The 17921-nt window shown below is 40.2% G+C and overlaps 1 protein-coding gene across 8 annotated transcripts in view; it reads left to right on the top strand.

Moving 5' to 3' along the window:
- PCDH15 (protocadherin related 15) overlaps positions 1-17921 on the top strand; it is a 443438-nt gene that overhangs the window by 399822 nt on the left and 25695 nt on the right. For all 8 annotated transcript variants that reach the window (XM_056352005.1, XM_056352006.1, XM_056352009.1 and 5 more), the window contains 2 exons: positions 8533-8709; positions 16560-16778. In XM_056352005.1, coding sequence (XP_056207980.1) covers positions 8533-8709; positions 16560-16778 — 396 coding nt within the window. The remainder of the gene's footprint in view (positions 1-8532; positions 8710-16559; positions 16779-17921) is intronic.

Below are 17921 nucleotides of genomic sequence, written 5' to 3'. Positions count from 1 at the left end.
GTTTGTGAGTGCTTAGTTTGTTGGGCAAGGAACAGCATTTCAACTAGAATAAAATAGCCAACTTCATGCTCAGAGCATTTAGTTCTTTGGTTTTCACGTGACTGAAAGTTAAACCTCTAGCGGAAATTAGATACGCCTCATTACCACGGAAGACTTGTGTTTCTCTCATCCCGTAGGTAATAGAAATGTCTTGTGAATTAAGTGCTTCTTTAGATGGCAAATCATTTTCTCTGAAACAGTAATGGAGCAGCTGAAAATGAGTACTCTGAAATACTCCATAGACATTTCTCTTGAAAAGGCTGGATTTGCCCTACAGCCTACAAAATGGAAGCAATGCTGCTTAGGGAACTCTCTTTTCCCGAACTAGAGCTAGCCCAAACCATTTGGGCATCATTTTTAGTGGTACTGCTACTAGTTTTTGAAGTGTGTATGCTTTCTGAGCCAATCAGGTGGGTAAGGAAAACACATTTAGCTACACTTGGACTGCTCTGGAGTTGTGGAAGAATGATATGAGTATTGTCCTCTCAGTTTCAAAAATGAAATGGGATTTCCCATGTTCTTCTTTCCTCCAGTAAAAAGTAGCCTGGAAAGAACAGAGCTTCTTTTCCGTCCATATGAAGAAAATCTCCCAGTGGTGGTGTAGGAATCTTTCGTTGGGGAAAGAGAGTCTGATGGAATCACCTCATACTGCCAATAAATGTGCATAGATACCACAATAGATCATTGCTTTATTATTTAATAATAAAGCAATGTAATAAGCATAATATTTAAACACTGAAATCTTGACTTCCCACATCGAGAAGTTTCTGTAATTTCCTGTATTCTCAGTGTGGTCTTCATGGCAATTCCTTTTTTTTTGTATTTTGACTTCATTACAGACAAATCGTGGTGCCCAGATTGGGGCAGAGGTAGAGATCCCAAAATGCTTGTGCTAGCTGCGTATTGTGGGCTTTAGCGCCTGCTTTCCCTCTGTGTTTTTCTAGCATTTTTCACTGTCCTGGGCTGAGGAATTTAGGTGCATGCAGCCTCCTGTCCAGACCTGCCTCTGGAAATGGAATCCAGTTGCAGATGTTCTTGGATACCCACTTGATCTTCTGGATGTTCAAGTGTATCGTGCGTATCTTAATAGAGGTTATTCCCTACCTTTCAAGACAAAAATTACTGGAAATAGCACATGTTCCAGGGAACTTTTCTTCATGTGTATTTTGGCCTGTTATAGGCTGCAGTCCTTTAATACCTTCATGCTTATAAAAGAATGGGGCAGTTCCATAGTTAAGGAAAATCCACATTCAAAAACTCTAATGCCATGTAGAAGTGACCAGTCAGTTTTCAACTAGAAAATCCAAATGTAAAATCCTGTGCTGATCCTCAGAGATATACTGAGTGAGTGTTTTGGAATACAAGCGTTCAGCCTGCTAACATATAAAGTTGAATTTCTCAAAGTGTCTGCTCTGCTTTGCTGCATAGAAGCTGTGGTCTACTTAAAAGAAACGTCATATATTATAGCAATATATATTGCTGTAAATTATATATCATAATATACATCACATGTACATTGTACATCGTATATAATTTTATGTACAATCATAGTATATGAGATAATAAATTTTATATATAGGGGCTGGAATGCACAGTCCTCTCTTCCACAGGGAAGTGTTTCAGAACGTGGATGATTTCTCTTCGGTTGTGTTTTGCTGTTGACAATATAGCAAATGATGTTTTCTAATCTCAGTTTCAGAAGCCAGTTGGTGGCATTTAAAAGGGACAGCTGATCTGAGTGCTTTACGTGGCACTTGTGTATACCGTTGTGTTTTATTTCTTTTTTGTTAGAATGTCGGTATGCTCAGTAATTGGGAGGATGAGTGAATGTCTCTGAAGTGTACCATATTTATCAAGATGTGACTGTGTATAATGAAATGAGGTGGTATCAGGCATCACTGTGATTCCAGCATTCTTGGTACTTTTAGTAAAGCCAGACACAAGGATCTCTTGGATGGGCTGCCTTAAGAATACTTGTTTGGAAATGCAGTGCCTCTGAAAGACTCTTGACTGTATTAAAATATTCAACCTTAGTGCACCAATGGGATTTTTTTCCTCCTCGGTCCATGAATTGGTCGAAAGTGAGCATGTCTGCCCTGCTGGATGTAGATGCAATATATAAATCACTCAGACTTGTTAATTTTCCCATAGGAGAAGTACCGTACTGTTCCTTGCTTTATGATTTTTGCCATGTAATTGCTGAATTAAGCCTAATTACAGGTGACTGAACTTTTTGTGTATTGGGGTGGTGGCAGTGAACTTGCCGTTAAGCACTCTTCACAGCTAGCACTTACTTTCCTCCCCATTATTAAATGTTCTGTAGTCACAGGTACTGCCATAACTGCCTTGTTCTTTGCCTCAGCGCACTCTGACACTGTTATATGGGTTCATTTTGCTCCTGGCCTTTCGGTCCACCTCCCCTCTGCCGTTTTCCCTTTCATATCTCGGCACTGTAATGTTTCATTCTGAATTATGTTGCAAAATTAGTAAATAAATCAATAATGAGACTAGAGGGACATTTGCCACCAACTGGCTGCATCATATTTCATATCCACCCTACATTTGCCTTTGCTTGGAGAACACATCCTGTAGTTCTCGCTTTGTACAGTGTTTAACAGAGCCTTTTCCATTTCGTAGCTGATCTTAGCCTCCCTCTGGTGTAATCAGGATGATTAATAAGTCAGCTACCTTTATTTTATTAAGTTAGGTAATAGAGACCAAAGCTTATTCATCTCCAGCTTTTCCACTTGCTACTTCCACTGCCAGCTGGGAAGCACCGGTTCAGCGATCTCCTCCTCCCCCCTTCTCTCAATAATACTGAATGTTGTTCTGTTAATGGATTTTCTCTGAAGTGCTGTAATGCAGCGCATGGCTTCTCAGATAAAGCTGTAAACTTCTGCTTTATTCTGAAATTGCTTACTATTGCAATAAAAACCCTTTTGTGCTGAGATCTGAAGATATGTCTTCTGGGTCAAAGTCAAGATGTCTCTGTGTATTACTCTTCGGGTGAATGTAGCGTAATGTTCCTTCTGTGACTGGGAAAAATTATACTGAAAGTTGGAGTGCGTGTAGGTTTTTTGGAGGACAGGATTATGCATGATGAGCACAAAAAGAAGAAAAGAAACTTTAGCAATATGTAAGAAAGCAAATTTCCTTTATGGTGTGCAATCCAATATGTTTTTATAGGATTAGGGTAAGTAGGTATAAAGACATTGTCTCAGGGTTGTTTTCTAAATAATTTAGATGTTATTATATGCAGAGTAAATTGGCTCAGTGGTGCTCCTGCCTGCTAGACACGTGCCTTGTGTGTGATATAAAAGTAGAAATAAACTTTGTCAAAAGGCTATTTTTTAAAGAAGGAATAGTCTTAGGCTTGGAATAAACTCTAGTTCTGGCTTCTTTATTCTACACTGCAGCACAAAGCAGGCTGCCTTAGCTGACTAGCAGGGGTTTCTTGAGTTGTGTTTGCAACTCAAAAGCAGCTTAGCATCTCTCCAGAGGCCACCGTAGTATAACCTTTCCTGTGCTCTACGTATGTTGTAATAAGGCATCTGGGAGCTGGGGCCCAAGTGCATCACCCCCCAAAGCTATCATCAACTGCACAGGAGGGGCTGGAATTGGTCCTTACCTATCTGTGAAAATAAAGTTGAAAATCCAGCAGTTTAATTGTCAATTACTAACCATGCGAAAACTCACTACAGCCAGAATTTGGCTGAAGTTGAGCAGAATTGACAGTGTACTCAGGTTAAATGAAACACTTGAAAAGTCTGTACTGGCAGAGCTAAATTCTCTCATCTGTGCGTTGTTGCCAAATTTGCTTGCATTTCAATTACCTACAATATGAATTTGCTATTAATTCTAAGTTACTTTGGGGAGATAGAATTTTCAGTGGAGGAGCCAAAGGTTATGCAGGATATGTAGTCTTAAACACTTGCACCTATAAGGCTATGGTACCAGTTATTTCAGAGTCCTGAAAGAAAGAATAGAATATCTTCTTCCCCTCCCCCCCCCATTTCCTAAAAGTATTTTTATGTGACTCAGAAACATAGCAGGCTAACAAATTACTAAAGAACTGAAACATTTCTTTCCCATAGAATTTTCTGATAAGAAGATTGTGCAGTAATTAAATCTCAGGCAGTGGTGAGGATCTAAAATGTTTTGCAGATTGAATTGTTTCTTTTGCCCGTGTGCTGATTCAGAGGATATGCATACAACTTTGCAATTCAGCTCGAGGATATAAAACTACTGGGATGCTGTAGTGCGCTTTCAGGCTGTGTCATGCATTTTTTCCATCAGGGACAATGGAGGGTCATTAAACCTTGCTGCTGACTTTCCAAATCTTACACGATGACTGTTAGTCTAGTTGAGTTGCCATTGCTGTTGGGCTCTCGTGCAGCTGATCCCGTATCTCCTATTCTGAGGTGAATTAACTGACTCATGTGAACGTTCAGGTTAGATTGCAAAGAAGCTTCTAAGTGGTCCTTTACATCTTTCCCAGTAGCAGGATCTGTCACATGCTGGGGCACACATCTGGCATGCCAGATTCATGCAACTGTAGAGAGAAAGCAGCACGATGCTGTGGTGCCAGGGTGCACCCCCTTAATTTAGGGCCTTCTCTGCCTCTAACAGGGTGCAGCAACTTTGCCCTGCCATGCGGCGTGATGCCTCAGGTGTGCGTATCAGCCCATGGACATAGTGCTGAGTGTGGCTCAGGAACGTCGTGCCTTATCCCAGATTTTGGGTTTTGGTCTGCTGTGTTAAGAAACGTTCTGGGAAGCAGAATGCCACTAGCCAAGGGACAGCTCAGCAAACCACTGTACCTGTATTTTTTTGCCTTTCCGTTTCTTTTGCATGTAAAGATGAAAAAAAGTTCTCTCTGAGTTTTCAGGATATTTAGGGCTATGTTATGTCCTCAATGACAATGAAAATCCTCTTATCCTTTGTTTATTTCACTGGTGTCACTGATGAGAATTTGGAAAGCAATATAATATATAATGAAGATGCACTGGGAAGTATTTGTGTTCATTACGTTATGTCTGCAGAGCTAAAATGGAACTAAGAGCAGTAGGGAAGTCTTGTTGCCTCTTAAAGTTGCTGGTTCTATCCCTCGTTACACCGCTGTTAGGAGGATGGTATTACCGTTGTCACATTAACAAGTGACAGACTAATTTTAAGCTAAATTTTGCTGATAAATACAGTAAAACTGCAGACACTGTTGTTATTAAAAGTATGCATTTTAAAAATTGGTTCTTGGGGGTAGTACTACAAGCAAGTGGCCACTTTCAGTAGAGCTTTAAAACACTACAGTGTTTTCAGCATCACAAGTTGAGCTGAATTACTTTTAAAATAAATCTACAGGGAACTGCCCTATTTTAAAGTGCATTCTTTAATTGCTACTTTTCAGTCTTCAGCACATTTTTATTATATATTTGGACCTAAACACTGCAATTTGTGTGCCTCAGATGAAATACTACTGTCATTCCACTATACTTTGTGGTGTTTCCTGCAATGTCAGTGAAAGCCAATGGCTGCAATGTGTACCTGTTTCTCATAGTCAAAAATTTTAGTCACATTTTAGGCAAAAGTATTCTCTAAGGCAATGGATTTCAGCAAAAGCCATACCAGGAATTTTTGAGAAAAGGGAATGTTGTTACCAGTTCTAAAATCCAACCTTACAGGGCATTTCTGTCTTGGATCAAATAATAGTTTTGTGCAAGGAAACAAACGCATCACCCCTCCCTGCAGCAACAGAAGATTATTGTATTCTAATTAGGAAGGTAAATCTTTTATATATTTGGTCTATCTGAATCCTTGTGCAAAATGCTATTCTAAAGATGGTTATGGTTTCTTTTAGTCACTTACATTCATGTAATGTTTGGATGGTTTTTTTATAGCAATCTGCATATCCCAGATTTGTTCTGTCAAATTTTACCTGGGAGAATTATTGTAACTGAGGCTTCTGTGACAGGTTATCTCCCTCGCTGCCAGTTACGTGCGTGCCAGAAGCAGAGATGAGTAGGGTTTGCCATATCTGCAAACAACAGGAGTGCTTGTTTATGGGAAGCCAGTCAAGTAGCAATGTGTCAGATGATCTGTATTTTTATTTATCCTACAAAAATGTCTCCGCACTATGGGTATACGTGTGTGTGTGTGTATATATATATATATTCACTGCTAGGCTAGGACCTGGGTCTGCCGGACTTGGATTTTTCAAAATCTTATGGAAAAGCTTCTGTTTTAAGGGCATGCTAAACTTTTACACAAAGAGCAGAGAAATTGGATGGATAATGTGAATCAGTGGTCTTGAAAAATTATGACATGGTGATACTGCTTTGACAGCATTACTTTGAAAATCTTGTGTCAGAAAAAAACAGCAGCAAAATGTCACCTCAGCAACTGCAAAAGATTTTGTTTAAAACAAGTGATGACTTAGCCATTGATGTTCTTTTTTATGAGGACTTTTTATTATCCTCCTCTTCACCCTAGTGCATCCTTGACATATCAGGCAGCATGTTCCCTCCCATTCCCCTCCTTTTGCCTCCTAACTCCGCTATTGCTTTCTGATTTGAAATTTTGATAATATAAATTAGCTCAGAAGGATGTGTATTTCCACATAACTCATAGATGTGATCGAGTGTTTAGACTTTCAGCTTCTCTTATTTATTTCTCCATACTTCTTTGCCCTTCTATCCAGGTTTGATGATATTTGGGTTTATGCCTTTGTTTGTAAAACTCTCCATTGGCTTCAGCTTAGCCCTTCTCAGTCCGTTTGGAAGCCTCATCACACCACTAGCAAGTCTGTCTGTATACAAAGACGCTCCTCCCGTTTTCTGTGAGCTGTGTTCTGTCCTTGCCCAACAGCCACGGTGAAAGCCCTTCTGATGGCAGTGTCTGAGCAGCTTTCCATTTTCCTTCTGGCTCCATCCATTCTTGGGAGAGTTGGGGTCCCCGCCACCTTGGCTGCCAGCCCCAGCTACGGTCTTGGTGGGAGTACCAATTCTCCTGTTGCACACAGAATCTGAAGGTCATCCAGCTGAGCTGTAATACTTGTAAACCTCCTTTTTTCATTGGATGCACAGTGCAGCAGATACAGAGAAGCAGTCTGCTACAGGTACTCAGCAAGTTTCATAGGCCCCACTAGAGTAGTGGACTAAACAAGGAGGAAGGAAAAGAACATATTTTTAAAAAACTTTATTCAGGTCTTGTCTGTTCTAAAGCAGCTTGTTAGAGCAATAGTGAGTTATGTTTATAACTTTGCATAAACTCTCCATATCTGAGGTACAGGTGTGCTTGCTATCTGTGCAGAAACTTCTCAGGTGTTCAGTGAGGTCCTTTCTCTATCAGTTTGTGCTGCTGAAGGCATTTCAACCTGGCATAGGCATGAGTATTTTTTTGTTTGTTTATTTGGAGGAACATTCTAGAAACAGCCATTCTACCTTTGCCTTTTTGAATACTTTAAGAATAACGTCACATTTTAAGACTTCTCCCATAAACGGTTCTGCATGAAAAACTGCAGAAAAAATACGAGATTTTGAATTTAGAACAAAGGCTTCCAAAAGTGCATACTAAGATGGCTGTGGACATTCAGTTGTCAAAAATAAAAATGAAGTGGGTATAATATTCAGTAATAAAGTTAAAGAAAATTGATCATGACAAGAATTGATAAAATGACCAGTAAATATCACCTTATCTAATAAATTTTAATTTCTTAGAATTGCATTTATCTCTTGCGTTGACACATTTCAATTTATATACATATCTGCAGAGTGTGCCATTCTGTGCTCTGGCAGCATCTAATGAATCCTTCTGTTTGGAAAAAAGAACAGATTTGTTTTGGTTTATTGCTGTTATGGCCTTGTTATCTTGGGCATAGCTGCTGCTGAATTCTATCAACCTGTCTGTCTTCTGCTTGTAGAACTTATGCGGTTTATTTTATTTTTTTCCTGTGGTAAACATGTCAGCTTGATATTCCAAATTTCTTACGGCTGTACAACTTGCTCATGCCTTTTGGAGTAGCAGGTGTTCTGGCACCTGATATGTTGTGCAGTATTGGAGGACCAAATGAAATATCCTACTGAAAATGGTTGAAGTAGTAGTTTCTGTGGGTGAAAATTTATTGTATGCGCCCTGTGTAAGGCTGGAATTGAAGAGTTCTGAAAGTCATATAGCTTAATAAAAGGATGGCAGGGATTTTTTTTGTGAAATATAGATGGTGTTTCCCATGAGCCATTTAAAACTCAATTGATGTCATAAATAGAGTGATCTAGACTTAAGGACACTATTTCTGATGACCTCTCCTAACACTGCTAAGCTTTTCCCAAGAGTTCAGCATTTAAGAGGTTATATTGGAGCAGAGATTTTTTTAAAGTGCTCTGAAGGTTACCATCCTTCTAAGCCTGTGGGTTTTGTCTATTAGTATGTTGTTTGAGCTGTTGTCAGTCTTGATCAGCACAAATAAATCACTGCAGCTTTCTGGCTTCATCTCATCTTTAGGATTTTGGAACGCTATGTCCAAGATCAAATTCCTGGTGCGACAGTTGTGGTGGAATCCATTGGTGCACGGAGATTTGGGGATGGGTACTCTGAAGAGGATTACACCAAGTCTGACCTCATGGTCTACGCAATTGACCCACAAACAAACAGAGCTATAATGAGGAATGAACTTTTTAAGTAAGTATATTATTTGTTCTTCTTCCTATGTTTCTATGGACTGTTTGGAAGCCTGTTGGTCTGTCTCTGTTAGCAAGTGGTTCGACATAACAGGAACAGAAAAATCTATTTGAAGCAGTTGGTGCGTGTCCCTGCACCTCTACCCTATGTGCAGCTTTACTAGGTTTAGTCCATTCCCTTGAGCTGAATGGCCCCAGTTCATGTAATTTAGACATTGTGGCTGTGAGAGCTTGTAATATGTTTGGTCCGCCCTGTGGAGGAGCTTCCATTTTAAATTCCTCTGAAGGAATTTACTTTCTATGTACCAAAACTTCTCTGGGATCTCCAAGCAAGGGGTTTGGTGCTCCATTTGTTGACCTTCAGGCTTTCTGCAGTTTCCATTTGGAGCTTGTCTCTCTCTTTTCATTTTTGTGGAAACCAAAGGAGAAGAAGAAAGGGAAGGGGAAGGAAGAGAGCTGGTGTGCACCCTGTCTAAAACAGATACTGGGGCATGACCCAGGTGTACATCTCTGTGCAGGAAATCAGTAGTGCTTGCAGGTGCCCAGTGGGATGAGCAGACAGATCTGCATGGGCCCATCTCACCAGCTGCTAGAGGAGATGAGCAGTAGTAGACAGGACACTTATATTCATAATTTGTTTTGCCTTTTCAATCAACTTCCAAATTAGCAGTTAAATGCCAGTGTCACATGAAACATAAGAGACAGCTTTTTATTAACTCATCATACTCACAGTGTTGCCTGTGAACAGGCCAGCTCTGGTCACTGCAGCAGAGCAGTTTGGTAGGGTACCACTCGGTCTGGGCTTCTGCACCTTGGCAGAGCTCGGGTGGGATGTCACTCTGGCACACTGCTGCTTTGGGTGTCAGCAGTAACTGCTCTCTGCCTGCGTTAGAAGAGAAGCCAAAGATTATGTGATTAAGGAAATGAAAGCAAGGTAATTTCTTTACATGGTTTTTCTGAGTCATCACTAGCGGCAGGTAGGTTCTAAAACAAAATTAGTATCTCAACCCATGCAGCTGCCAATGCATCAACATGGCTGTAGAATCATTTTGTTAGAAATGGTACTTTTGTGTTTCAGCATTATGCATATGATTTAAAACAATGAAAATGCAAAACAGGCTCTTTTTCTAACACAGCCACCATCTTTCGAGGGTTTTCACACGTGTTTCACCCTTGTGTTTGCTTTTTATCTTGGACAGACTGTTCCAATGGGGTACAAAGCAGCAGCCTAAAAATCAAATGGCTGTGAGCCATCTCAGCGGACTGTGATTAAAAAAGGGCTTGTTCTCCCGAGCTTTTATTTTAGTACAGATGAATTATAGCATACTAAAGCTCTGCATATATTCAGAGTTTATAGGTTGGAAAAGATCACTGTGATCAGTCTAACCTAGTATAATAAAAACCATAGGAACTCCCAAACCTAATTCTGCTTTGAGCCTGTCTTTCAGCAAAGCAACCGCTCAAGAAAGTCCAATCAACTACAATCTTTGGTTGTTATTGCACAGTAATTATTTTTACTGTCAAAAATTAGGTCTTTTTCCTTTTTTTTTAATTTGTCTAGATTCAGTCATAGTTTTATTATAATTTTGGGTGCTAGACTGAAGCTTAAAATCGCTGCTTTTACTTCCTCGTTCCCACCAAGCTCTAGGCTTATGATCACATCATTCTCTTAATTTTTTTTCATGAGTTCCTTCACCTCTGCACTCTGGGCTATGTTTTAATCCTTTTTATCACTTACAGTTTTCTCTGAACCCTGTCCAGTCTTCCAGCATCACTTTCTGAACTAGGAATATAAAGATCTAGATGCTGTTTAGCAGCAGCAGCTTTCAGAGTGGTGGCAATACAGCCTCCTTCCTTCTAGTGGCTGTTTTTTGGCTGTAGGTATCTCCATGGTCGTAGGTTTTTTAGGTCTCAGTGATGCACTGGGAGTTTGTGTCCACTTTCCACTGCCAGAGCTGCTGATCATTCCCGGAATGGGGTCTCTGTGATTTTGTTCCCAATTTTATTCAAAAGTGGAAGTGAAAATTAAGGAAACCTGACATAAAGCCAGCAGAAATCCCTGATAACCATTTTCTTTTTTTTTTTCCTAAGGAAAAGTGCCAGTAAATCTGCTTGCAGTATTCCTGTAACTGTTGTACCCCAACCCACTCCCAAAATTAGTCTCAGTAATATGTATCTTACTGCCTTACACACAGACTATCTACTGATCCCTCTTTATCATTACTTTTCCACTTTTAACAGTTTGTAAATTCGTTGTGGCCTGTGTTTTCTTCCAGTCGTAGCCAGTTTAGAATATGGCCAAAGTGGGATTCCATTAGAAATGCTTAAGGTCAAAAGGACATTTTTTGGTACTGTCCAGGTTCAAGAAATGTACATAACCGTGATGACAGCTGACAGAAAATCCTGACACCCTTTTACTCCTCACCTTGGAAAGTTCTCTGCAAGTCTATTATCAGTATGGGAAAGTGAGCTAGTGTCCATGCATGGAGGCAATTAGCTTTTTCAACTCCATAAAGGGAACCTTTTTCTGATGCAGACTGTCTTAGTGGTCAGAAAATGTGTCCCTCTTCATTTTGGTGCCCTGTGAAAATACAGGAACATCCTTCTAGGGATGTTTGTGTGTCCAGTGAAAAACACAGAATAGAACAGAGGTAAAATAGAATAAAAAGCAGTTTTTCAAAAGTGAAGGGAAGGTTATTCATTTACCTGGTCTGCAAATGTATGGGGTATCAGCTTAGAAGCAACCTCATTGAAATGCTCGGTGTGCTTCAGCTTTTCCTTTCTTTTATTTCCCTCCCCACCCCCCCCCACCCCCGCCCTTTCTCTCTTCAAAAGCTTTTAAATATTTAAATCAGCAAAATGCCAGGGAATGCTTTCCTGGCTTTAGGGTAGAGGTGAGTAAGCGTCAGCTTACTAAAGGAGAAAAATGATGTAAGAATTTTTTACCTTGACATCAGAAGTTAACAAAATTTTGCTAGCAAGTGAGTAAACCTCAAGAGATTTGGCTCAGCTCAGGTGCTTACCCAAACCTACAAACAAATTCCTTCTGTGACCATCATTCCTGGAGTTTTGACCTTCAGAGGGATGGCTTAATGTACTTCCTGCTACAGTCACAGGACACTGTAGCAATGGTTGCCCCCTCATTGCGAAGAGGTTGCCAGGAGTCACAGTCAATAATGCCAGCTAGGAATCTGCTCCAGTTCCTAGCAGAAGAGAGATCAATAGGAGAAAGGATCATTTCATAAACTGGTTATGATGGGAGAAAGCCTAGAATGTCGGAAAGAGGTGGAGCCCCTCTTTTAAAAACTTCATTAGCAATAAGGAATATAAATTTAGCCAAGGTATTTTTCAAGTGTTCAAAAATTTTGTGATGTATACAGAAGAGAGAACTGTACCAAAAGCACAGTTTTAGTGCATGAATTCTGCCGGCTGTGTTTTTAACAAAACTTAAAAAATAATTATTCATTGGAAGATACCTGTGGCTTTTCTTAAATAGGCTTTTTGGGAGCACTCTCCTGCATTTCTGCTTATAAAGCATAGCAGAGAACCTGGTTTTAACAGAGTTTATTTCACTCTATGAAAACAATTATCTGAAAAGGTCTTTTGAGGAATGTGGGGTAAGTTGAGGACAGAGTAGAGCAGAGCGACTTGTTCCCCTTTGCACATGGAGTGCTGCTGGGGTACAGACAGATATCACCATTGACACCCTGGTGGGTGCTGGCAGCCAGGCACAAGTCAGAATGGTGGTGGGGTCCCAAAGGCGCTTGGCTTTACACTGAAGCTGGGAGAAAAGGAGAGCCAAGATGGCTCATGCCCATCAGCAGCTGAGCAAAGTCACGCTCATGACCAGCTACAGAGCTGAATTTCTACAAGTAAACCCCACTAAACAAAAGCTGATGTCTAAGGCTCCCATAATCACCTCTGGGAAATGTTATTCCAATACGTCGAGTCATGTCCAACAGTCGCTTATGAAGTGAAGAGATTCAAGGAGCTGCAGTGTGCTCTGGATATGCTGGATTACTGCAGATGTGCACAGTGACAGCACATGCACAGACTGCGCCATACTGGTTACCAGGCTATTTTAAATGGGCTGCCTCACATCCAGAAGTCCCAAATGAGTAGCCCAATCCCACATATTTGCATTCAAGCAAAATGTTTTGCTGGAAAAGACATGATTTAGAAGTCATGGACATAACAGCCGTGCTGTCTTCATCACTGCCAGCTGAGGAAAACCCATGTGTCTCTCAAGTCATGCTGATTTTTCCCTATCCTATACTTTGTAAGACTGATACACAACAAGTGATTCTTACTTTTCCTTGAGAATGTTATGATTGATAACACGACATTTTTATTGATCAGGAATCTGTCTGGTTACATCAAAAGTGGGTCTGAATAGTAACTGTGCTTTGTTATTTCCTCCCTCTACCGCAAACTCCTAAAAGGCTTTGAGGTGACTTAGATAATTTTACAGACCAAAATGATCAGCCTCCTTTTTTATCTTTTATATGAAAGAGGGTTTGATTTATTGGAGCATAAAAACCCATTGAATCCAGAAGATTTCTCCTGCATGTATTAAGTGGAAAATGTCCACCATTAAAAATAAAATGCTTTATCCTGTCTGAATCTTTTGCATAATGTGTCATGTTTCATCGTGGAGTAAATGTGCACGGTTGAGTTAAGAATCTGTTAAAACAGGGTTTGTCAAGAAAATGCTAATAGAATTTTAACTGAGAGATTGTTAAAATCATCCAGAGATTTAATGCTGTCCTACTTGAATGCCTTTGCGAGCTCAAAGGACATGTAACATGCTCCAGTGACATCTAGCGTACAGCAAAAGAATTAGAGCTCCGTTTATGTCTTGTGAACCATCACTGCAGGTCTTCAAGCTGTAAAAACGGATTTTTGCTCAAATACCAAGAAAATGTTTTGCAGAAGAAATCAGTAAGTTGGTTGTGAATATTAGCAGAGCACACTAGTGCAAAGGGAAATTCTTCAAAACACCTTGGGTTGCTTTTTGTGGTCTTTATGGGTCTGTAAGTGGCCACTGCTGCTAGTATGTTAGTACTATGAAACCAGCACCATTTCATCATTTGGGATGAATTGTTCTGCATTTTATGAGATCCAGCTAATATGTTACACACAGAGATCAGAATGAATTCTCCCCAAAGTTTAAAAAAATCCAGGCACAAACAATGCTATAAGGATTTATCAGTAAATAAATTTGAGAGGAAATTAATTATAAGAAATTAACACCCTTTAAGAATGTTATTTTGGGAGTGTCATTTCTGTCTTGTGATCAGACTAAGATAATAAAATCTATTTCAGATTTCTTTAGACATGCAGAGTTTATATGCAGAAATCCTTTCAGAGTATCTTTTAGCTGTTGGGTTTTTGGGCTTTTTTATGTCAGTGTTTTCACTTGACTTCCTTTCTGCAGGAGAAACACTGTAAATGTAAGGGTCTGGGGTTCTGCGGTAGCTAAAAGCCAGCAAGATCCTCTTCCATCCTAATGGGTGCCTCCTACTTTGATCTTTATAGCTGGAGCCTACTACTTGGCAGCTTGTGAGACAGTCAATCCTCTCTTCAAAAGTGATCCAAGAATTTTTATTTTCCTTTAGAAGTTAGAGTCTTGGCTAGTATATTTTTTCAAATAAAGCCTTGGCCAAAATATTTTTTCAAACTCCAAAAATAAACTTCTTTAACAAACTCTGCTCATTGTCTGGGATATATTTGGCTGGAGTTGATTGTCTTTGTAGTAGCTAGTTATGGGGCTGAGTTTTGGATTTGTGCTGGAAACAGTGATGAAAATACAGGGATATTTTCGTTCCTGCTGAGCAGCGCTAACACAGTGTCAAGGCCTTTTGTGCCTCTCGCTCCGCCCCACCCGCGAGGAGGCTGGGGGTGCACAAGAAGCTGGGAGGGGGCACAGCCATGACAGCTGAGCCCAACTGACCGAAGGGATATTCCGACCATATGATGTCATGCTCAGCGTATCAAGCTGGGGGAAGAAGGAAGGGGGGAACTTTCGGAGTGATGGTGTTTGTCACAGTAGTGGCTGTGCTACTTTTCCTGGAGATGGCTGAACACCAGCTTACAGATTGGAAGTGGTGAATGAATTCCTTGTTTTGCTTTGCTTCCTTGTGTGGTTTTCCCTTACTTGTTAAGCTGTCTTTATTTCAGCCCATGAGTTTTCTCACTTTTCCCATTCTCTCCCCCATCCCAGCAGGGTGGAGTGCGCAAGCAGCTGTGTGGGGCTTAGTTGCTGGCTGAGATTAAACCATGACACAAACATACTGTTTGTTATCAAAAAGTAATCAGAAGAAAATTTTACATCATACAGGAAATGAGGTCATTTGATTAGGGTTTACATTTGCCTACCTGTCTTTAAACTGCCAATTAGCAGATCAGGTACTGAATTTCTTCCACTGCATTTCCTTTTTCAGACTTTTCCTGTCCTTTGCTTGTTAACTATGTCATTCCACGTCCTTCTTGTAGGTGATGCACAAACAGAAGATGGACAGGATTATAGGCTGCAAGCAGTGACAGCAGTGCATGGTTCCTGGTTAGCTAATGCCCTAGTTTTGCCTAGGACCTAACTGTCTGTATGGTGTGCCTTGTAGGCCTACTTGAAGTCAGTGTTTTTCTGATAGCTGTCTAGATAGCCTGTTGTTCTTGTAATTAGTAACATTAGTCAAGATTGTTCTGGTACCTGGTAATAATCTGGAGAACCCTTGAAGTTAAAATTATAGTTTATTATAAGCAATTAGTGCTTCTCTTTATAGGAGAGATGTGGAAAAAAAACCAGAAAAGGTGTCAAAAAAAGAAAGGGGAGGCAGTTTACAGTAATCTCTGTCTGTCATCTTTTGTGACCCCCAATCTGACTTTAAGGAAACAGTACAGATGATGCAGGATTTCCCAAAGTGTTATTGGTTTCCTGGTTACAATTCTCCTGCATCTCTCAGGAGTGCTGCTACAGCTTCTGCCCAAAAATTGTCATGATGGAGATGTTGTGTCCATCCCTGCACTGTCAGAGTATGCTGTCAGATAGCCAGTGAATAAACTCCCTCAGCACAGTGCCAAATGTTGAGAGGGCACATCTTTCAGCTACTCGGATGTTCACTCCCACTGGTGATGAGTTCATCTGATCATTGTCCCTCTGTGTTTTCCTCTTGCGATCCGTCATGCTCTAAGAGGAAAGTCTTACTCAAATAATTCAATATGTAGTATCAGCACTACAGTCTAAGAAAACAGCAGAGACATGGAGGCTAACTAGATGGAGCAGATGCGAGAATGAGGTTCAGAAATGATGCAGCTGGGGGGAAGGGGGTGGGATTAATAAAAGTGCAGTTTTTCCAAATCCCTTTTCTTTTTAATATTGAAAGGGAAGTCAAAAGGGAACAAACAGTAGACTATCCCTCCAGCCAAAGAATTTCCCTAAGAAGCTGAGGAAAGTCCTCTAAAAATTACCCACTTTTGGAGTATCATGAATCTAGGCCAAAGTGGTCTTTAGGGATGTGTGCAGGTTAGCCAATCCTCTGCAAAGACCACTGAAGGAAAAAGCACAAAGCAAGCCATTTTCCAGGCTGCTGTCAATGGCATGGAAATCTTTTTGCCCCTAGAAATTAGTATAAGCTTCAGCTCCCCCCTCCTCTTCAGTGTTTAAATTGTGTTCTGGTATCAAGTACTTTGGAGTTATCACTGACATAGGGATTACAGGGAATTACTAATATTCTTAAGTACATAAAGAAGAGGTATGTGCTTTATCAGATCACAGTTGTTAACCCAGCTATGCAGTAATTCAAACACAGTTAATGAACTTGACTGTAATAGTTTTCTTTTGTGACATTGAAGGTTCCTGGATGGCAAACTGCTGGATATCAATAAAGAGTTTCAGCCATACCTGGGGCAGGGGGGACGCATCCTGGAGATCCGCACCCCAGACGTGGTAGCAAACGTCAAGAAACAGGCACAAGCCTTAGGCTACACAGAAGGCGCGTTACTTGCTCTGGCTGTCATAATCATCCTTTGCTGTATGCCGGCTATCTTAATAGTTATGGTCAGCTACAGACAGTAAGTACTCCTCCTCCTTTTTGTGGTAGCAACGTTGTAGAAGGGATGCTGCATTTCTTAGCAGAACTGCTTTGAAAATTATCCTTAATTGCCAGGAAATTATTATACAGAGAAATATTTTTAATTTCCTTCTCGTTACAAGAGTTGGTTAATGCTTGACGTGTGCTGCGCATGAAAAAAGAAAATGCACAGGAAGCGCATCTTGCTATTCTTTCTGAAGTTGTGGTGCAATAACTGTTTTAGAATACATGCCAAAACACAAGATCAAAAGCCAGATATTTGAAACGCAAGTGTAGATTCAGAGCTAAATGCCATACCAAAAAAAAAAATAAATTTAAAAAGTCAGTAAACAAACTGTGTAGCTTGGGCAAAATAAGAGGACTCAACTTTTCTTGTTTAAATCCCAAAATACAGTTATTTTTTTCCCTAACTGTATGCTTCTTAATTGCAAATGTTTCATGAAGAATTGATTTTGTGCCATTTTAGTGCTATCTAAAGCAGCATACACCAGAGACAACCTTGATATTTCCACTCACCTCTTACAGACTCAAGAGGTTTAAATAATTAGGCTATTAGACTAATTAAAAGATCAACATCACTAACAAGTTCCTCTCAACTAAGCCTTTTCAGGCCCGCTCATTTAAAATCAATGCATTTGGACTTAAAGTCTCTGTATTTGTTCTTTAATTTCTTCACGTGAAAGATTTCTAATTCCACATGCATCCTCTGAGCTCTCAAAGAATTACCAATTATTACAAAATCAAAATATAAATAATTCCATGCATCTTCCCCCGTAAATGGCTATATTCAACTTCTGTATATATCGGTCTGTACCTCCATATCTTTCTATCTTCATTTTAAAATTAGTGAACTAGCTGGAATGTAATACACCCTCATCATGGAAAACCTCTCTTCCACAGGACTATGTAGGAAGGAGTTCCCAGAGGCCTGATGGATTTTTTTGTTTCTGTGTAAAATGCTTTGGCATCTGCTCCCTTCATTGTGTTGAGGGCAATGAAGTGTCAGTGCCTCTGCAGACTCCCGCTGCAGTGTTGCATCAGTCTGTGGGAGGAGAGGGCATGGAAGAGCTAATATACATGTATTGCAGCAAAGCAATTACAATCTGAATGCTGCAGTGGATGT

This window comes from Falco biarmicus, chromosome 9 (assembly GCF_023638135.1).
Source record: "Falco biarmicus isolate bFalBia1 chromosome 9, bFalBia1.pri, whole genome shotgun sequence".
NCBI lineage: Eukaryota > Metazoa > Chordata > Aves > Falconiformes > Falconidae > Falco > Falco biarmicus.
Note: the sequence above shows the minus strand (reverse complement) of the source record. Positions and strands in the feature narration are given on the sequence as shown.